Consider the following 16,693-nt stretch of genomic DNA (forward strand, 5'->3'; position numbering starts at 1 on the left):
CAAAAGCCCAGAGTGCCTTCTGCTCTCCCTGACCACCCTACTCTTTGTGTGCCTTGCTCCTGGCAGCGGCTCCTGGCTGAAGTTAAGGGATTGGAGAAGAGCCCTGTGCACAGCACAGACATTGAGCAAGCCAAGGAGCAGCTGAGGAAGCTCGAACAGGCTGCCCTGGCAGCCCTGGAGCGCAATGACAAGTAAGGAACCAGCTGCATGGTGCTGGTGAAGTTTCCACTGATACTTAGCAAGACCTTGAAACTGTGATGCGCAGTATCTGCATTTTTCTGCATTGCCATGCGCGATGTGCAACCTGTACCAACGTTGTCCTGTTAACCCGGACTTTCCCACAAACAATTGCATGTCTGACTATGGTGCTGGACCTCATGGCAAGTCTCTTGGAGGTCTCTGAAGGTCTCCTTGATTGGACTGAGGATGGCTGGACCAGAAAGAGCCTTCTGATTTTCTTAACTTAGAAAACCCTGAAATTTCTCTGTGGTGGTTTGAAAGAAAATGGCCCCCAAAGGGAGTGGCACTGTTAGGAGGTGTGGCCTTGTTGGAGTAGGTGTGGCCTTGTTGCAGGAAGTGTGTCACTGTGGAGGTGGGCTCTGAGGTCTCATACATGCTCAAACTATGCCCAGTGAGACAGACCACTTACTCTTGCCTGCAAATCAAGATGTAGGATACTCGGCTCCCTCTCCAGCACCATGTCTGCCCGCATGCTGCCAAGTCCCACCATGATGATAATGGCCAAAACCTCTGAAACTGTAAGCCACCCCAATTAAATATTTTCCTTTGTAGGAGTTGCTATGGTCATGATGGTGTTTCTTCATAGCAATAGAAACCCTAAGATACTCTCTGAGCAGTTGTATAGAGTGATGTCACCATTGGGCAGAGCGTGTCATTTTTAAGAATGTACATATAAAAGACTATAGACGGTAGCCATTCTGAACCAGCCCAACAAAATAGTCCTCAGAAGCAAAACATTGAATTTTCTGTCAGTGTTACAGAGAGAGAAAGCTATTGTCTCTCACTGTAGTTTGGTCTAAAGTTTTTACACAGCGTGGCTGCCATAGCTCGTGCCCTCCCCAGTGACATGGAGGACTGGCTGTGGATGTCACACCCTTAGAGGCCCTGACTGGAGGTGTCAGGTCCAGGTGTGATCACATCAGACAATGAGGGGGGGGGGGACCCAGGCAAGTCCTAAAACCAAGGAAGTTTGCTATTTGTGAATCCAAGAGAAGAAGGCAACACAGGCTGCAAGGACAATAGGAGGAGTGAAACATTGTAGACCATGTTAGACTTGGTGTCAGATACAGAGAGGAAGCGGGGGTGAGGCAGGACCTACTTCAGAATGCCCTGCCAAATGTGTCTACCTTGGGCTCCGAGCCTATCTGCCATGCTCAGGGGAATCACGCTGACTGGGGCTGGGGAGTAGACCAGAAGGGAGTCAATCCAGATCCCTAGCACCCATAGAAATTCACGTTAGGAATGGTGGTTGCCCTGGAATCATATGTGGAGGTGGCGACAGAGGATCTCCTGGTGTAGTAGGCTACCTAAACAAGTGGAATACTTAGCTTTGGTTCAAGTGAGAGATCCTATTTTAGTAGTATAGAGGATCAAGGATGATGCCTGACATCAACCCCAGGCCTCCACAGATATGTGTGTTACAGGCACATCCACACTGTCATACACAAGTATATCCACATTCACGCGCGCACACACACACACACACACACACACACACAGTAATGCACACATACATGCAAACTTACCGGCAGGCACACATGCATGCATGTGCACACACATACAAAGACACACACACAACATGCACTAATGCACACATATATGCATACACATACACATTCACCAGCAGGCACACATTCATGCACGCGTGCGTGCGTGCGCTCGCGCGCGTGCACACACACACATAACTTGTGTTATAAAATGATCAGTTGCAATAAGGTCCAAGCAGAGCTTGCTGTTGTGTAACTGCTTCCCTATCGATTTTTAGACTGAGAAGTGAACTGGAGGCGGAGAGCCTGTTGCTGCAGTCTGCTAAGGAGAAATCAGGTGAGTGCCTTCCAGGACTGCCAGCTGCCTTTCTAGTATCTTCTCTGGGTGTCTTGATCCACCTCCCTTTCCTCCCTCACCATACACCTACCTAATTCCTGCTCCCACTTCAGCCTCCTGTTCCTCAGTCTTCAGCAGATTCTCCTTAAACCTGAACCAAACTGCATGGTGTTCACAGGGGTCTCCCCAGGGCGCTGTGCACCCCTCCCCTGCTCCATCCTTTTCATGTGGTTTCTCAGAAGTGTGCACTGTGAGAAAATAACCTGGTGGAGGTTCTGGTCATCATTCACAACTGCCCCTTTCCACTTAGCCTGGAGTCTGCAAGACAAGGCACCCACAATGTATGCAACCACATTGAGAGGAATATCCTATTTATTCAGAACAGTTAATTTTTATTAATATGCTTGAGTTATATGATATAGCTAATACATATATACATATATAGTTATACTACCAGTATATGTAACATATGACATCATACACCCAGCACTCTTAACAAGTGTTGAGACATAAAACAGAGTAACTGCTTTCAAAACTATCTCCAGAATCTTTTGATAGAAACAAAAATGATGAGGAGCAACTCACTCTGATTGAGAAGGTTGAGAAGAGGAGATGCGAAATCCTTGAAAAATGGGATGAGATTAAAGCACTTGAGAAACACATTAAAGAGACGATGGTGCATTCAAGAGTGTCGGATATCACCGAGAATGGGATTAAAAGCGTAGAGGTATGCAAATTATTATTCATGTAAAGATTTCCTTTTTGTTTGTTTGTTTGTTTGTTTTTGTTTAACCATACCCGCAAAACAATTTGATTCAGGGTAAAATCTAATGAAGCTTAGTCCTAAATATGCTTTCACTTCAAAAGGTGTAGTGACTACATAGAGCAGTGAAGGCCTAGCTAAAACAAAAACAAAGGAGACATGAGTCTCTGGAGCCTGTGAGTGCTCGCATGAAACTTGTGGGAAATGTGGCCTAGTAGGGTCTCTTGTGGCTAGTTCCATGTATTTTAGCAGTGCTGTGCTTTTTGTTTACAATGCAGAACAAGACTTGCAAAATACATAGAAGGGTAGTGTTGCTCTAAACCATGGGTGGGAATGCAGGATATTAACTGAACACTGTTCCCGTAGCTACTCATTATAGCTACCCGGAAGATTGAGTCACCCTAACAATCAGTTACTGATGCTGTTGTGTGTGATGTATGGATGCAAGCACACCTGGGCTATGCTCTGGACTGGTTTGTAGACACCACCGAAAAGCAAACACCACAATTGGATGGGTTGCAAGAATTGTTCGATTTCTCAGTGCATGTAAACTTATGGTTAAATTCTATGGCAGACAACTCCATGCTTAACAATGCACTGTTTTAAGTACAATGAAAAATAAACCATCGGTGCAACATGCTTAAGTTCACTGGGGCTATTGGACTTGCTTGACACAGGCTTGTCACCAACCTTCAATTCCTAAGAAAAAGAAACAAAATTTGTCAAACAAATTGGCCTCTTTAGGAGGCAGATTTTCAGTTCTGAGGAACTGGAACTCTATCTCAGGAAAAGCAAAGCAAGAGATGGGTTGAATGCATAGAGCCAGAGGACAGAGAGAAAGGCTGAGGCCATATGTGGCTAATATAGCAGTGAGTCTAGGGGTTGTGATCTGTTACAACAATGGAATACTCTCTCAGAAATGTACCATAAACCAACTCATATTTCTAGGAATGATATTATTAGGTACTGTAAAAACAGTCACTGACCATTCAGGCTGTACAAAAACATAGAACAACAATTGGCAAACTCTCAGAGGTACCAATGGCCTTCGTTTTAAAATGGTTGACAGACAATTCTATATTTAAGAAATGGCCTTTAATGACAGAGGAACTGCAGGCATTAGAACAGTTGGTACAGGAGCAGCTAGACACTCAGCAAATTGACAATCATCCACCCTTTGGAATTCTCCTGTGTTTGCTGCTAAAAAGAAATCTGGAAAATAGAGATTGGTAACAGACCTAAGCTTTTATTTTTTTTATTTTTTATTTTTTTTGGTTTTTCGAGACAGGGTTTCTCTGTGGTTTTGGAGCCTGTCCTGGAACTAGCTCTTGTAGACCAGACTGGTCTCGAACTCACAGAGATCCACCTGCCTCTGCCTCCCAAGTGCTGGGATTAAAGGTGTGCGCCACCACCGCCCGGCCAGACCTAAGCTTTTAATAAGGTAATTTAGTCAATGGGCTCCCTACAATCTGAAATTCCTTTGTCTTCTGTATTACCTAAAGGAGGGCATCTTATAGTTATTGATTTAAAAGATTGTTTCTTCACTATATCTTTAAGAAAAAGACAGAGATAAATCTGCCTTCATAGTGCCTACTTATACTAATTTTCAGCCTGTTAAAGGATATCAATAGAAGATTCTTCCATGGGTAATGTTAACTAGCTCCACCCTGTGCCAATATTTTGTAAGTCAGCCTTTGGAAATGATATGTAAGCAATTTCCTAAATCTGTAGTTTACTTTTACATGGACAACATTTTGCTATCTGATTCAAATGTAGATACTTTAGAAAGAATGTTTGAAGAAGTAAAGAAAGTTTTACCGTGTATGGACTACAAATTGCTCCTAAAAAAATACAAAGAGGAGATTCTATAAACTATTTAGGTCATAAAATAGGGTTACAGAAATTTAGACCACAAGAAATCAAAATTAGGAGAGATCAATTGCAGACTCTTAAATACTTTTACAGAGTGCGAGGAGACATTTTCAATCTATGGCCCACTATTTGGATAAAAGCTGAAGAACCTATGAATTTAAACAAAACCTCAGATTTGACAAGGACTTAAATAATTCCAGGGAGATACCAGCTGAAGTTGAGAGAGAATTTACTTTGTTTTGAGAGAAATTATGGAAGGCACATGTAGATCATGTGAATACAAATCTTAACTGCATTCTGATCATATTATCCTTTTAACAATCCTCTACGGAAATTTTAATGATGAGAGAAGATATTATCTTAGAATGGAACTTTCAACCACATAAACCAAGTAAAAAAATTAAAAACGTATGTGGAAAAGGTCTCTGAGTTAATTATAAAAGGAAAATTGAGATTTTGTCAATTTGCAGGAAAAGATCCTGCAGAAATTGTAGTACCATTCACTAATGATGAAATTAACAGATTATGGGAAGAAAGTAAATGTTGGCAAAGAGCTTGTAGTAAGTTTTTGGGGAGTGATTAGCAACAGCTATCCCAAAAAGTGAGAGAATTTGACTTATCAGAGAACTAATTGGTTCCTTCCTCACATTGTATGGGACACACCAATAACTGAAGCCCTTACATTCTATACTAACGCAAATAAATCAAGAACGGAAGGTTACAAACCAGAAAATTGAAGTAAAGTAGAAGAAAGCCCTTATGATTCTGTCTAAAAGTCATAAATATATGCTAATTCTTATGGTACTAAGGGATTTTAAAGAATCTCTCAAAATAGTTACTGATTCACAATATGAAGAAAACATTGTTTTGCATACAGAAAACACTAAATTTATACCAGATGATACAAAATTGACTTTATTATTTATTCAAGTACAAGATATAATCAGGAGTAGACATCATTCCATGTACATAGCACACATCCAATCTCATATGGGTCTGCCAGGTCCTCTAGCACAAAGATAATGCAGAAATTGATCGATAATTAATTGGGAATGTGCAGAATTTCATAAAAAGCATCATGTCAATAGCAACAGTTTAAAAAAGGACTTTTTATCACATGACAACAAAGCAAGGAAATTACAAGAATAGGTCCTACTGGCTCTTAATACAACCAAATACCACTACCTACAGGATGTAACCCAAAGGGTACTCCAATGAATGAAATGTGGCAGATGAATGTGTTACACATTTCCTAGAATTAGGAAAATTAAAATATGTACATCACACCATTGACACCTATTCAGGTTTTAAATCGGCAGCTGCTTTGAATTCAGAAATGGATGATTCAGTAATCACACATTTGCTAGAAGTTATGGCCATCATTGTTATACCTACACAAATAAAAACAGATAATGCCCCAGAATATGTCACTAAGAAAATGAAACAGTGGTTTTTTTTCATATTATAATACGAAGCATATTATAGGTATACTAAACAATCCTACAGGTCAGTAAGTTAGGGAAAGATCAAACTATAAAGAATATGTTAAATAAATAAAAAGGATGGTAAATATACCCCCAAGATCAATTGCCTAATGCTTTATTATCCTTGAATTTTCTTATGGTTATGAGAAAGGAACAACAACTGGAGAGAGCCATTGGGCAAAAGAGAAAACTTTGAAACTAAGTCACTCAGTGTATTTCAAGGATGTGTTGACCTCAGAATGGAAACCTGGAGATGTGCTACACTGGGGAAGGGGTTTCACTCTTGTTTCCACAGAAGAACAAAAGCTATGGATGCCATCAAAATTAATCAAGATTCAGTTTGAAAAGAAGAAACATCTTGATAAGAGAAATGACAGCTCCTTCACTGAGGTGACAATTCTACAGGCTGTAAGGGAATCTCACAAAAGTTGTGGCAGGTTTATGTTCTTATCTTTGCAGGAAAACAGAAAATACCCATCTTTGAGAAGTCAAAAGACCTTGGAAATCTATATGCCTAAAAAAGAAAAGATAGCTATCCAGAAAAAATCTAAAGCAAAGAAAAATCTAACTAATGATACCAGTAGTCTCTGTAGGGTAAAATCTTACTACCTAAAATACATATCTACTTACTTCTCAATATAATGGTAGTCCCAACTCACTTACAAATCAAAGCTGGCTTTGGAGTTGAACTGTGGCTCTCCTTCTTTAAATCTTAGTATGTTGTTTAAAGAAAAATTCAGAGTTTCTGTCTCATATCATGAGAGCCATCTGGTGTGGGACAGAAGAAAGGTAAAAATCTAGAGACCAAGGTTATCAAAACTCTGCCTTCAAAAATTCTACTGCTCCCCATGTCTATTTTTGTCTCTGTGGTACCTTTCTTTATTCATATCTATCAATACAAACTTTCCATTTTGATGTGAACAATGTTTAATTTTTCCACAATGAACAATACATTTTCCTAGAGCAATCTCTGAAGTCTCCAAAAAGAAGATGGGGCAGCACAACTATGATTCTGCTTGGTTCATATGATGTCATTTAGCTGAATGCAGCACTCAGTGATCACTTTGGACTACAGACTGTTCAGAATAGTTTCAAAGTGGTTAGCAGAGATGATCCAGTCTAGCAGACTGCTCTAGCCAGGACTTGAGACAAGCCCTGTACTTTCCCATTTCCCATAGATTGAACAAAAAAATGATAGTCCAACTCAATTTTTTGGATACTCTAAAGATACTGTAACCCCCATACAGAAGGAAGTAAATTTAAGAGTACAATGTGTACATTCTCAAGAGGTGGGGTGGGTAGTTTTTGGTTGCTCAATGGATTATGGATATTTGTTATTGTTTAGGGGGGTGGTTACAAGTTATAATTGGTAATGGTCAGAAAAAAACTAAACCAAGGAAATTAGATTCAAGTTTCTTCTTTTGAAGAGAAAAAGGTGGATAGAGATATGATAGGATACAAGGGCAGATTATTTAATCTACTCTGAAAAGAAAATGGTGGCTATAGATAAAAGATAAAAAGCTAGATTATTAAATTTACTTTTAAAAAGCAGCTACTAGTTTTAAATGATTTACATTGGATTAAACTCTTATATATTGTATACAAATTTGTATATTGTTACAAATTTGAGATTAATTTTGTTAGAACATACTGTACATATATTTCTACTCTTGTTCAAGGTATTATACCTATACAACTCATTTAACAATTCAATATAAATTTCTAGTCCTTGAAAATTATTATTAACAATTGTTTTGAATAATAAGGAAATAAAAGGTTAGTAATTAGTCATCTATTGTAATTTAATTTATAGTCACATTAGGTATGTTTTCAAGGTCAAACAAATTAATATTTTAGATAGACAGGTCATCTTCAAACATTTCAGAGAACTACAGAATATGGCATTTAAGATGTTTTAATAACATAGGTTCTTTTTTATGACAATGAGACATGTCTGCTCCTGGCAGCACCAATCTACTTCAGAAAAGGACATGGGCATCTAAGAAACTCCACATGGAGTTTACTTACCTTGTGGCAAAAGTAAGCAACTGGGCAAGAAAATGCCCTTGCCTTGACTGCTGATTGTATGCTTTCCTAACTGGACAAGCAGGACACAAAAGAAAGTGAGTGCTAAACATTGTCAAGACAAGGAGGGAGAGCCCTTCAGAATATCCCACCTCACAGAAAAGTCTATTGAATATGCTAGGCTTGTAGGCCAAAGATGGATGCCCCCAATGTTGCAGAGGAACTTAGGGTGACTGTCCAGGCAGCCAGCGATTTCCATCATTTCTCACATTTTTCAGAAGTAGCTTGCTTCTCTGACAGGCAGATTCCCAGGGTAAGCCTGCTGGAGTTGGGGCTGGGGTTGCAGGATGAAAGGGGAGGAGAGCTGGAGAAGATCTGTGTGATGTGCTGGAGATGGGGGCAGAGAGGGATGGGAGGCTGAAGCAGGGGACTGTTACAGAGAAGAGAAGAAAGCCTATAGCTTCCCAGGGAATGCTGCTGGAGTAGGGGCGGGGCTGAAAGGAGCGAAATTAGGAGGGGAAGGTCTGTGTGAGCAGCTAGAGGTGAGGGGGCATGGAGGCTGCAGCAAGTGGTCTGTTACAGAGATGTGATGAGATGGGGGGATTAGAGTTGGAGGTGCACAGGGAAAGATGAAGATCTGCAGTTAGCCTACCTCCTTGTCTGACCAGAGTAAATGCCTCTTTCAAAAGTGATGTGGTACTGAGCATGCTTAAATTTACAGCCAAGCCTGTCTCATAATGCTTCTTTAATTTCATAAATAAAGCCTTACCCATTTCTTTTAAAATTACTTTTAAAACCATTTGCTTTCAGAATGAAGCTTTAAAATCGGAAACAACCAACAGAATCTTAAAGAAGAAAATAAAAGTAAGATGTCTTTTTAATTTGCAAGCTGGTGTTTATCTGTAGAAAAATTTCCTGACATGTCTGCTTGCCTGTGTCATAAGTCACCCAAAAATGTCTGCCTTCTTATGGAATAGCCGTCTACTGTGTTTGCTGTGTCTGGCTGTGCAGACTTCAGCATAGAGCTGGACTCTTGTAAGCAAGTGCATTAGTGAAGACACACTACATTGTGATGACGATCATAACTGCGTCTCTCTCTAATTTATCCACACACCTTGCCATCAGAACAAGGAACACTACAGCCAGCAAGGAGTGGAACACTCCAAACACACATGGACAATTGCCACTTACATCATAGTTCTGCACAGCCTGGCTGTGTGTACCTCTGAGCTGTGCAGGGTGTGGTTAGTGTCCTATAACTGGCAGAACCACCAGTTCTGATTCTATCTTATTGTCATTTTGCATGACCAACTTCGTGGTATTCTAGATGACTGGAGGTTTTTCATATTTCTGCAGGTTATCGAAAACCAAGTCAAGCAGCTCATAAAAAAGAGTAAGATCAGCGAAGAGGAGAGGCAGTAAGCATTGATACTGTGTTCTGAAATGTGTATGTGTGTGAATGTGCCTTTACGTATCTGTGGGCACACATGTGTGCAGATGGAGATGTGCACACGAGGCTCCAGGTTACCGTGGGGATTCTTTCTTGTTTACTCCACCCTATCTGTTGAGGCGGAGTCTCGTGTGAACCCAGAGGTCACTGACAGGATTAGTCTCTTTAGGCAGCTTGCCCCAAGGGTCTGTCTCCACCTTCTGAGTGTTGGGATTCGCAGCGGGATGCCTTCATGCCTCGCTGGCATTTACATGGGTTCTGGGGATATGAACTCCAGTCCTTACATTTGGTGGCTGTGCTTTGCCCACTGAGCGATCTCCCCATCCCTCTGCCAGACTGTGCTGGTAAGGGCTCGAGTGCTCCAGAAATTGTTCACGTGAAAGGAGACGGGACTTTGACAGCCCTCTCGAGAGCTGGCTTTAAACGCTCCTGCCTTGTCTCATGTGATCAGTTGAAGATCTAGAAATCAACATGTACATTTTCTCTAACCATATGCGAATAATTTCACTAGAAGAAGCCTAAGGATTGGGTAAATTCTCAGGGGTAAGGGCCAGACATATGGTATGGGGGTAGCATGTAGCTTTGGGTGGCATTCTTTGCTCAGATTACAGGGCTTTTAATGTTATTAAAAACACAATGAAATCCTGTATACATCTAAACTCTCAATTTAAAAAGCAAATGGGGGCCAGTGAGGGGGCTCAGGCTCACTTGATCCTTGACCCCCACATGGCAGAAAAGAAGGGCTGTGACCCCTACAAGTTGTCCTCTGGCCTCCATACATGCACCATGGCCTGGGCCCAGCAGTGTCCTGCTTCCCTAACTTTCTGTGCATGTGTGTTTTTTCATGGAGCCCCTCAGTGGCTGTTTCTAGGCATCGGGTCTGTGTTACAAGGCAAAGGACAAACAGTTAGCCCTTTTTCTCTCTGAGGCTCATTTATTTAGTATTTATTCATTTTGCCTGATGTAGAAAGACGGTCTTTTTCAGGCACCTCCTCATACTAGCATGAGGTCCCGACAGGCTGTAGTCGTAGGGAAGGGCAGAAATTAGGGACTATACTTTCCCTCTCACGTGGTAGAGGAATGAGCAGAGAGAGCCTGGACCACTCTCCCAGGTCCTTATGTGGTGCCAGAAGTCAGCAAAGAGCAGTCACGGTTGCCGGACCCCACTCTGGCTAATGGATGGGCTAGAAGGTGGGTCGTCCACCGGTATCATTAGCCCAGAAGATGCTGTAGGAGGTACCCCTCTGGTCCTAGAGAAGCCCCATGGCATTCAAGGCCAAGGCTCGCGTGTCGAAACAACCGAAAAGAAAGCTTGTTGATTTTGGTCTCATCTGTTTGGGTAGATTTGTCCTAAAATGGATATTTACTGGGACTTTTACTTTTCTCCTTAATGTCTATTTTTCCTAATCCATTGCATTTATGTCTTGTGCATTTTAAGGATTCTTTGGGATCTCATTAAGGAATATGCAGATTTAGAAGATGTAGAAGATAACTCTAAGATGTTTGGAAAGTGACAGAGGGGTCTCCACTGCTGAGCCCACCACCTGGATAGCCCGATGAAGATGTTTCTTTTTGTCACCTCCCCGCGAATAACGTCAGTGAGGGATCTGCATCCTCCTCAGCGTGTTGATAGATGTGTTCTCCGTGTGATTCATTTGACTTCTTCCATGTGTGTCCTGATCTTTAGTTCATCTTTCACTCTGTAATTTTCAGCTGGACAAACCACTTTAAATATTTATTAAGAACAACGATTTAACCCTGCTGTGTTATATACCAGTCCTGTCTACGTGCTAACATGTTTCCATACGTTCTTTAATGCAATAGACATCACACCCATGCTGGTCATGTGCTTATTGTTGTGACCAGATGGTCTGACAGAAATAACTGAAGGGAACAGAGATTTGCTTTGATGATCTCAGAGGTTTCAGTCCTTCATGGTTGGGGCAGCTTAGTTTTCCCCAGAAGGAGCATGTGATGGAGACAGTCACACCAGTGCTGACCTGGAAGCAGAGAGTGTGATGGGGACAAGGAGCCATGATTCCTAGTGGTCTACTTCTGCCAGCTTCTATCCACAGCCATGCGGGTCCCATAGCCGCGCCTAAAACACTTGCTATTACCTGGGCACAAGTGCCTCCAGCACAACCTTGGGGATGAGTGCCCCAAACAGGAGCTTTGTGTGTGTGTGTGTGGTGGGGGGATTCAACCAGTAACAGTAGTGCCTGAATTAATACCCATTTAACTAAATAATATTTGCGTCTTGTCAGAATGTTTGCATGGTGGCTGGACACACCTCAGCCATTTCTGAACTTGTGACAGTTTCGAAGATTAAGGATGTCTTCTCAGTTCTTTGGGCATGTGCTAGTTGAAGCATGGAGCGCGGGAATGACAAGAATGCCTCTGAGCGTCCATAGCTTCCTATTTGAGGGTCACATGTGAGTGGTGAAGAATGAACAGGAGAGATTTCACCCTAATTTGGAAGACTGCAGAAGGGAGGCAAAGAAGAGGAGGGAGAGAGGGAGGGAAGAGAAGAGAGGCAGAAGAGAGGAGAGAGGAGAGGAAAGAGAGGGTTGGTATGTAAGTTTGATTTTGACAACACAAACCTAGACATATCTGGGAAGACAGAATCTCAGCTAAGGCGTTGTCCCCATCAGATTTCATATAGGCAAGGCTGTGGGGGCCTTTTCTTCAGGACTGATTTAGGTGGGAAGTCCCAGTTATCTTGGGCAGGAAGTGAGCCCCAAATAAACCAGCAATCCCTTCCCCATGAACTTTGCTTCAGTTTCTGCCTTGGCTTTTCTCAAAGATAGACTATAACCTGCAAGCTAAAAACCAAACAATCCCCCCAAACCTCTTTTCTCCCCTGAGCTGTTTTTGGTCAGTGTTTTATGACAGCACAGGAGAGTGAAGGAGGACAGAGAAAGAAGAGGGGGGTAGGGAGAGGGGATTCTGACAGCTGACCGAAGGCTTTACCATGTCGGAAGAGAACCGGATTTGATTGTCTATTGTGTTCTCTATGCTCCTGTTGCTTTCTGTTGGCCATCTAGAAGAATCCCCATTAGGGTCTCAGAGTTGAGGGAGAGGACGCTGTGTGAAGCTTCTAGCTGACTTGCTCAAACTCCCTGTGTGTGGCCGAGCTAGAAAGGGACCCTGTGTTTGGCTGATGGGGTTCCTATATTCCATCGTCTCATCGCGCTGGTGGTTACTATTCTTTTCTGTCAACTTTGCACAAACTAGAGTCATCTGGGGAGAGAGAACCTCAATTGAAAATATCTCTCATCAGATTTAGCCTGTGCACAAGCCTGTGGGTGTTTTTCTTGATTGATGGCATATGCGGGAAGCCCAGCCCACTGTGAGCAGGTAGTCATGGTTGTGTAAGAATGCAGGCTGGACAAGCCATGAGGAACAAGCCAGGAAGCAATGCTCCTTCATGGCCTCTGCACCAGCTCCTGACTCCAGGTTCCTGCCTGTCTTCTCTCTGTGATGGACTCCAACAGTAAGCCCATATAAGCACTCCAGCCCCTCCCCAAGTAGGTTTCGGTGAAGGTGTTTGTTGCAGCTATCAAAAGCAGCTGAAGCACTTGCCCTGTGGTGCCTGGTAGTGGCAGGCTTTGTGAGAGACACGGAGGTGGTTTCTGCATTGCCAGCAAGTGGTGGAAAGCCCAGTACAACTTAAAAACCAGTCCAGGTTTGGTCGTGCAAGGGAAGAGCTACCCACACAAGGCTCAGGCCAGGGTTTTAAATATTTGGAGCTGGATGTTCATACTCATGGAGGTTTCGGTCTTAGGGTCCAGATAAATTTGTGATAGGGATAAGAAGATTGAAAGGTAAATCTTGTTTTATTGTTGAATTATTTCATTATTCTTGTTAATGTCATAAAAACTTTTTTTTTCAAAAAGCTTGATATAACTTACAGGACGACTTTGTCAAGAGCAAAATTTGTAACAGTTACCATGAATGCCTCCTCTTTGTGAGGAAAATATTATTTTAGAAGTAGGTGAGAGCTCTTCCCAGCCATTATTTATGTCAGCAATGTTCATTCTATCAGCATTTCAGGCTATAAAAGACAGTTTGCCAGCAGAGTGAGTGTGTGTAAAAATTACAGTTTGCGTACGTGCGTGTCTCTCTCTGTGTTATCAAGTATGCATATGTGAGGAGGAGGTCAGAGGGCAATTTGTGAGCCACTTCTCTCCTTCAACCACGTGGGTATTGGGGACTGAACCCGAATAATCAGGCATGGCCTCCTGCCTCAGGTATTGCAGTCATTGGGGCTCCTGTGACAGGGGACCACAGCTTATCAGGAGTACCATCACAACAGCAACAGGAGTGCAGATCTCCGGGAACCTCCTAGGAATCCAGGCAAAACCCCATCTTCAATTGTGGAGGGGTTTCCGTCTTCCCTTCCAGCTTCCTCTATAACACTGAGGGATAGGGGGGGAATGGAGCTATGATCATCATTGAGCCCCTCCCAGGCCCTGATAGCTTTGTGCTTCTTTTGTTTTCTTTTCTGGGTTTGGCAGGCTCTCTTCTAATTGGTCCCTATTCTTCATGTACCTGGCCAATCAGGGTCCAGCTGAGAATATACATAGCCTAGTTTTCCCAGTCTGGCACCTGAGACTCAAAGTCCCTACTCTAAGTTGAGGATTGCTCTGCCTCAGCTCAGAGACTCAACCTGTGGTTGCTCCCCTGTTTGAGGACTGACTCCCCCTTTCCTGCCCATCCCTGCTGTGACATTCCTGCCCTGTGGTGGGCAACCCAGCCTGCTGAGATCACAGAACTCCTCTTTGCCTGTCGGTTGGTACTGTTGTGTTTGTTTACCCTCCACTGTGCCTCCCACTTTATTCTTACAAAGAAAGGCCGGCCGACCCCGAAATAAGAATTGATCTTTTTCTCAATGCCATGCCCAGCGAAATTCATGAACATCCACTGCATCTTACCTGTGCTCTGGAGAAGGGTGGGAGACTGTGATTCTTAGGAAATTGCATCCAGTTCGCTGCTTACATTCCAGGTTTCCAGATCATGCTGTATTCATATGAAATCTAATCACAACTTTACATATTTTAATGATTGTAAGGGGCTGGTATTTTAGGCGTTCCTAACTCACCAGAGAGGCAGCTTAGATGCTGCAGAACTCAAGCTGTCTCTCCTCCCTCTCATCCTGCATGGCAGACAGAACACTGAGCAGGGGCGAAAAGTGCACCTGCTGGTGATGTTTGTTTCCATTGCTTGCTATCATGTAAAATTTCATGACAAGTTGTATCTTTGTCTTTGGTCCTTTTAGGGCCCCTTAAACCACAGTGATCTTTTCAAAGACTTGGGAGCCTTCTAAACTAGCACCACTTGAGACAAGGTCTTTCATTGGGCTGTTCTCCAAGAAACTCTGGGCACCCGCTTGGCCTCACACTGACAGCAGGGGAGGGTGGAGCCTGGAAGTGTAGGGGGTTCTTGAGGCTCTGAGGACTAACCAACATTCTCAAGTGTCCCCCATATCACCTGTACTTCTTCCCTAACTCCTTCACACCATCTCTGTCTCCTCTTGTCCCCAATTTTAATATTAGTTTGTGCAGTGCAAAGTCTCCTGGCTCCCTGATCTCATTTCATTTATGCCTGCTCCTCACTTCCCCATTTTCCAGATAAGGAGAGAAAAATGTCTTCATGAGTACCCTGGAGAGATGTTCTGTGGATGCTAGATGCTTCCATCATGAAGGCACGGAGGGGCAGGCCCATGATCATCAGCTTTACCTGGGAACTGAGGCAGAAATAGCATATCAGCCTGTGGTAGCAGGTACTATGCCTCAGGGGCTCTATAGAACAGTACAGGGTAGTTCAGTACAGTACGGTCATAGAGCTAACTGGGCAAGGCTGAAGATCTCTCAGTGTTCAGATGACTTTCTATCACACATGGCTAGTCTCTAAGAGGGGGAGCAGGCAAAAGTAACCCACTTTCTTCTTCCATCATCTGGGATGTGGTGCGAAGATGCAGGGAACCTTGCTGCAAATCCCAGAGGTCTCTCTTGCCCCCCACAATGCCAACAAGCCTGGGGGACATGAACAGAGGAAGTGTGCGAGTATGGCTGCCCCAAAGTAATTTAGCTGATGTGTGGACTTGTGTCAAATCTGAAGACAGTGTTCGGTATTAGCAATTACTGTCAGAAAGCAGAATTTGCCATTATGTGTACTCAATCACATGTGGCTCTGTTTTTTAAAAACCCTAAAAAATCTTAACAATTTATGTCTGCCTATATCTATCATTTATCTATCTCTAGGTACGTAAATATCCTTGGTCCAGCTATCTATCTTCCATATATCCAGATATTATGTACCTATCCATCCATCCATCCATTCATCAATTATCTCTCCTCATAATGTGTGTATGTGTTGATATATCTATCATGTATATTTGTATCTATTTATCAGTGTACTGGTTGTCTCTATATACCCATTTTCTACTTATCTATAAATTATCTCTCCATATCTATGTCTATTTCTCCATTATTATATATATTTATCATATATATATGTATAGGTATCTCAATCTATGTATTTATCTCTATCACCTATCATCTATGTATCTGTATCTATTACCTATCTAACATTTATCTACCATCTATTTTTATCTACTTATTACTCATCTGTCATTATCTATTCATATATCTATATCTATCTATCATCTATCTATCTATCTATCTATCTATCTATCTATCTATCTATCTATCTATCTTCTTATTTGTCTATCATCCTCATACCATCTATCTTTATCCCTATTCATAAGCATAATAGAAGCAATGGGTGAAGCAATGACAATTCTATTCAGACACCACTGTCTTTTCATGAACTGTATTTTGCAAATTTAGTTAACAAAATTAGAGTTAGTGAGTTTATCTTAATTTGGATTTGATCCTGTGGTCTTATTTGAATGTATCCATTCAAGTGTGTAGAATAAAATTCCAAGGGGGAGTATTGTTGGCAAGAATGAACTGCACAACACAGTGTATGCTTGCTGTATCAGGGTCATGACAAAAATCATGACTGTCTTGG

At 42.3% G+C, this 16,693-nt stretch overlaps 1 protein-coding gene across 2 annotated transcripts in view; it reads left to right on the forward strand.

The window, feature by feature from the left end:
• The window catches only part of LG9H6orf118 (linkage group 9 C6orf118 homolog), a 20,775-nt gene extending 9,280 nt beyond the window's left edge, over nt 1-11,495 (forward strand). The window contains exons 5-10 of one of the 2 annotated variants that reach the window (XM_005363368.3): nt 67-191; nt 2,006-2,064; nt 2,610-2,791; nt 9,019-9,072; nt 9,565-9,626; nt 11,097-11,495. In XM_005363368.3, the coding sequence (XP_005363425.1) occupies nt 67-191; nt 2,006-2,064; nt 2,610-2,791; nt 9,019-9,072; nt 9,565-9,626; nt 11,097-11,172 (558 nt within the window). In that variant the 3' untranslated portion in view covers nt 11,173-11,495. The remainder of the gene's footprint in view (nt 1-66; nt 192-2,005; nt 2,065-2,609; nt 2,792-9,018; nt 9,073-9,564; nt 9,627-11,096) is intronic. The other variant, XM_013352302.2, reaches the window with a different exon arrangement.
• The last annotated feature ends 5,198 nt before the right edge of the window (nt 11,496-16,693 follow it).

The sequence above is a fragment of the Microtus ochrogaster genome, linkage group LG9, assembly GCF_000317375.1.
Source record: "Microtus ochrogaster isolate Prairie Vole_2 linkage group LG9, MicOch1.0, whole genome shotgun sequence".
NCBI classification, from domain to species: Eukaryota; Metazoa; Chordata; class Mammalia; order Rodentia; family Cricetidae; genus Microtus; species Microtus ochrogaster.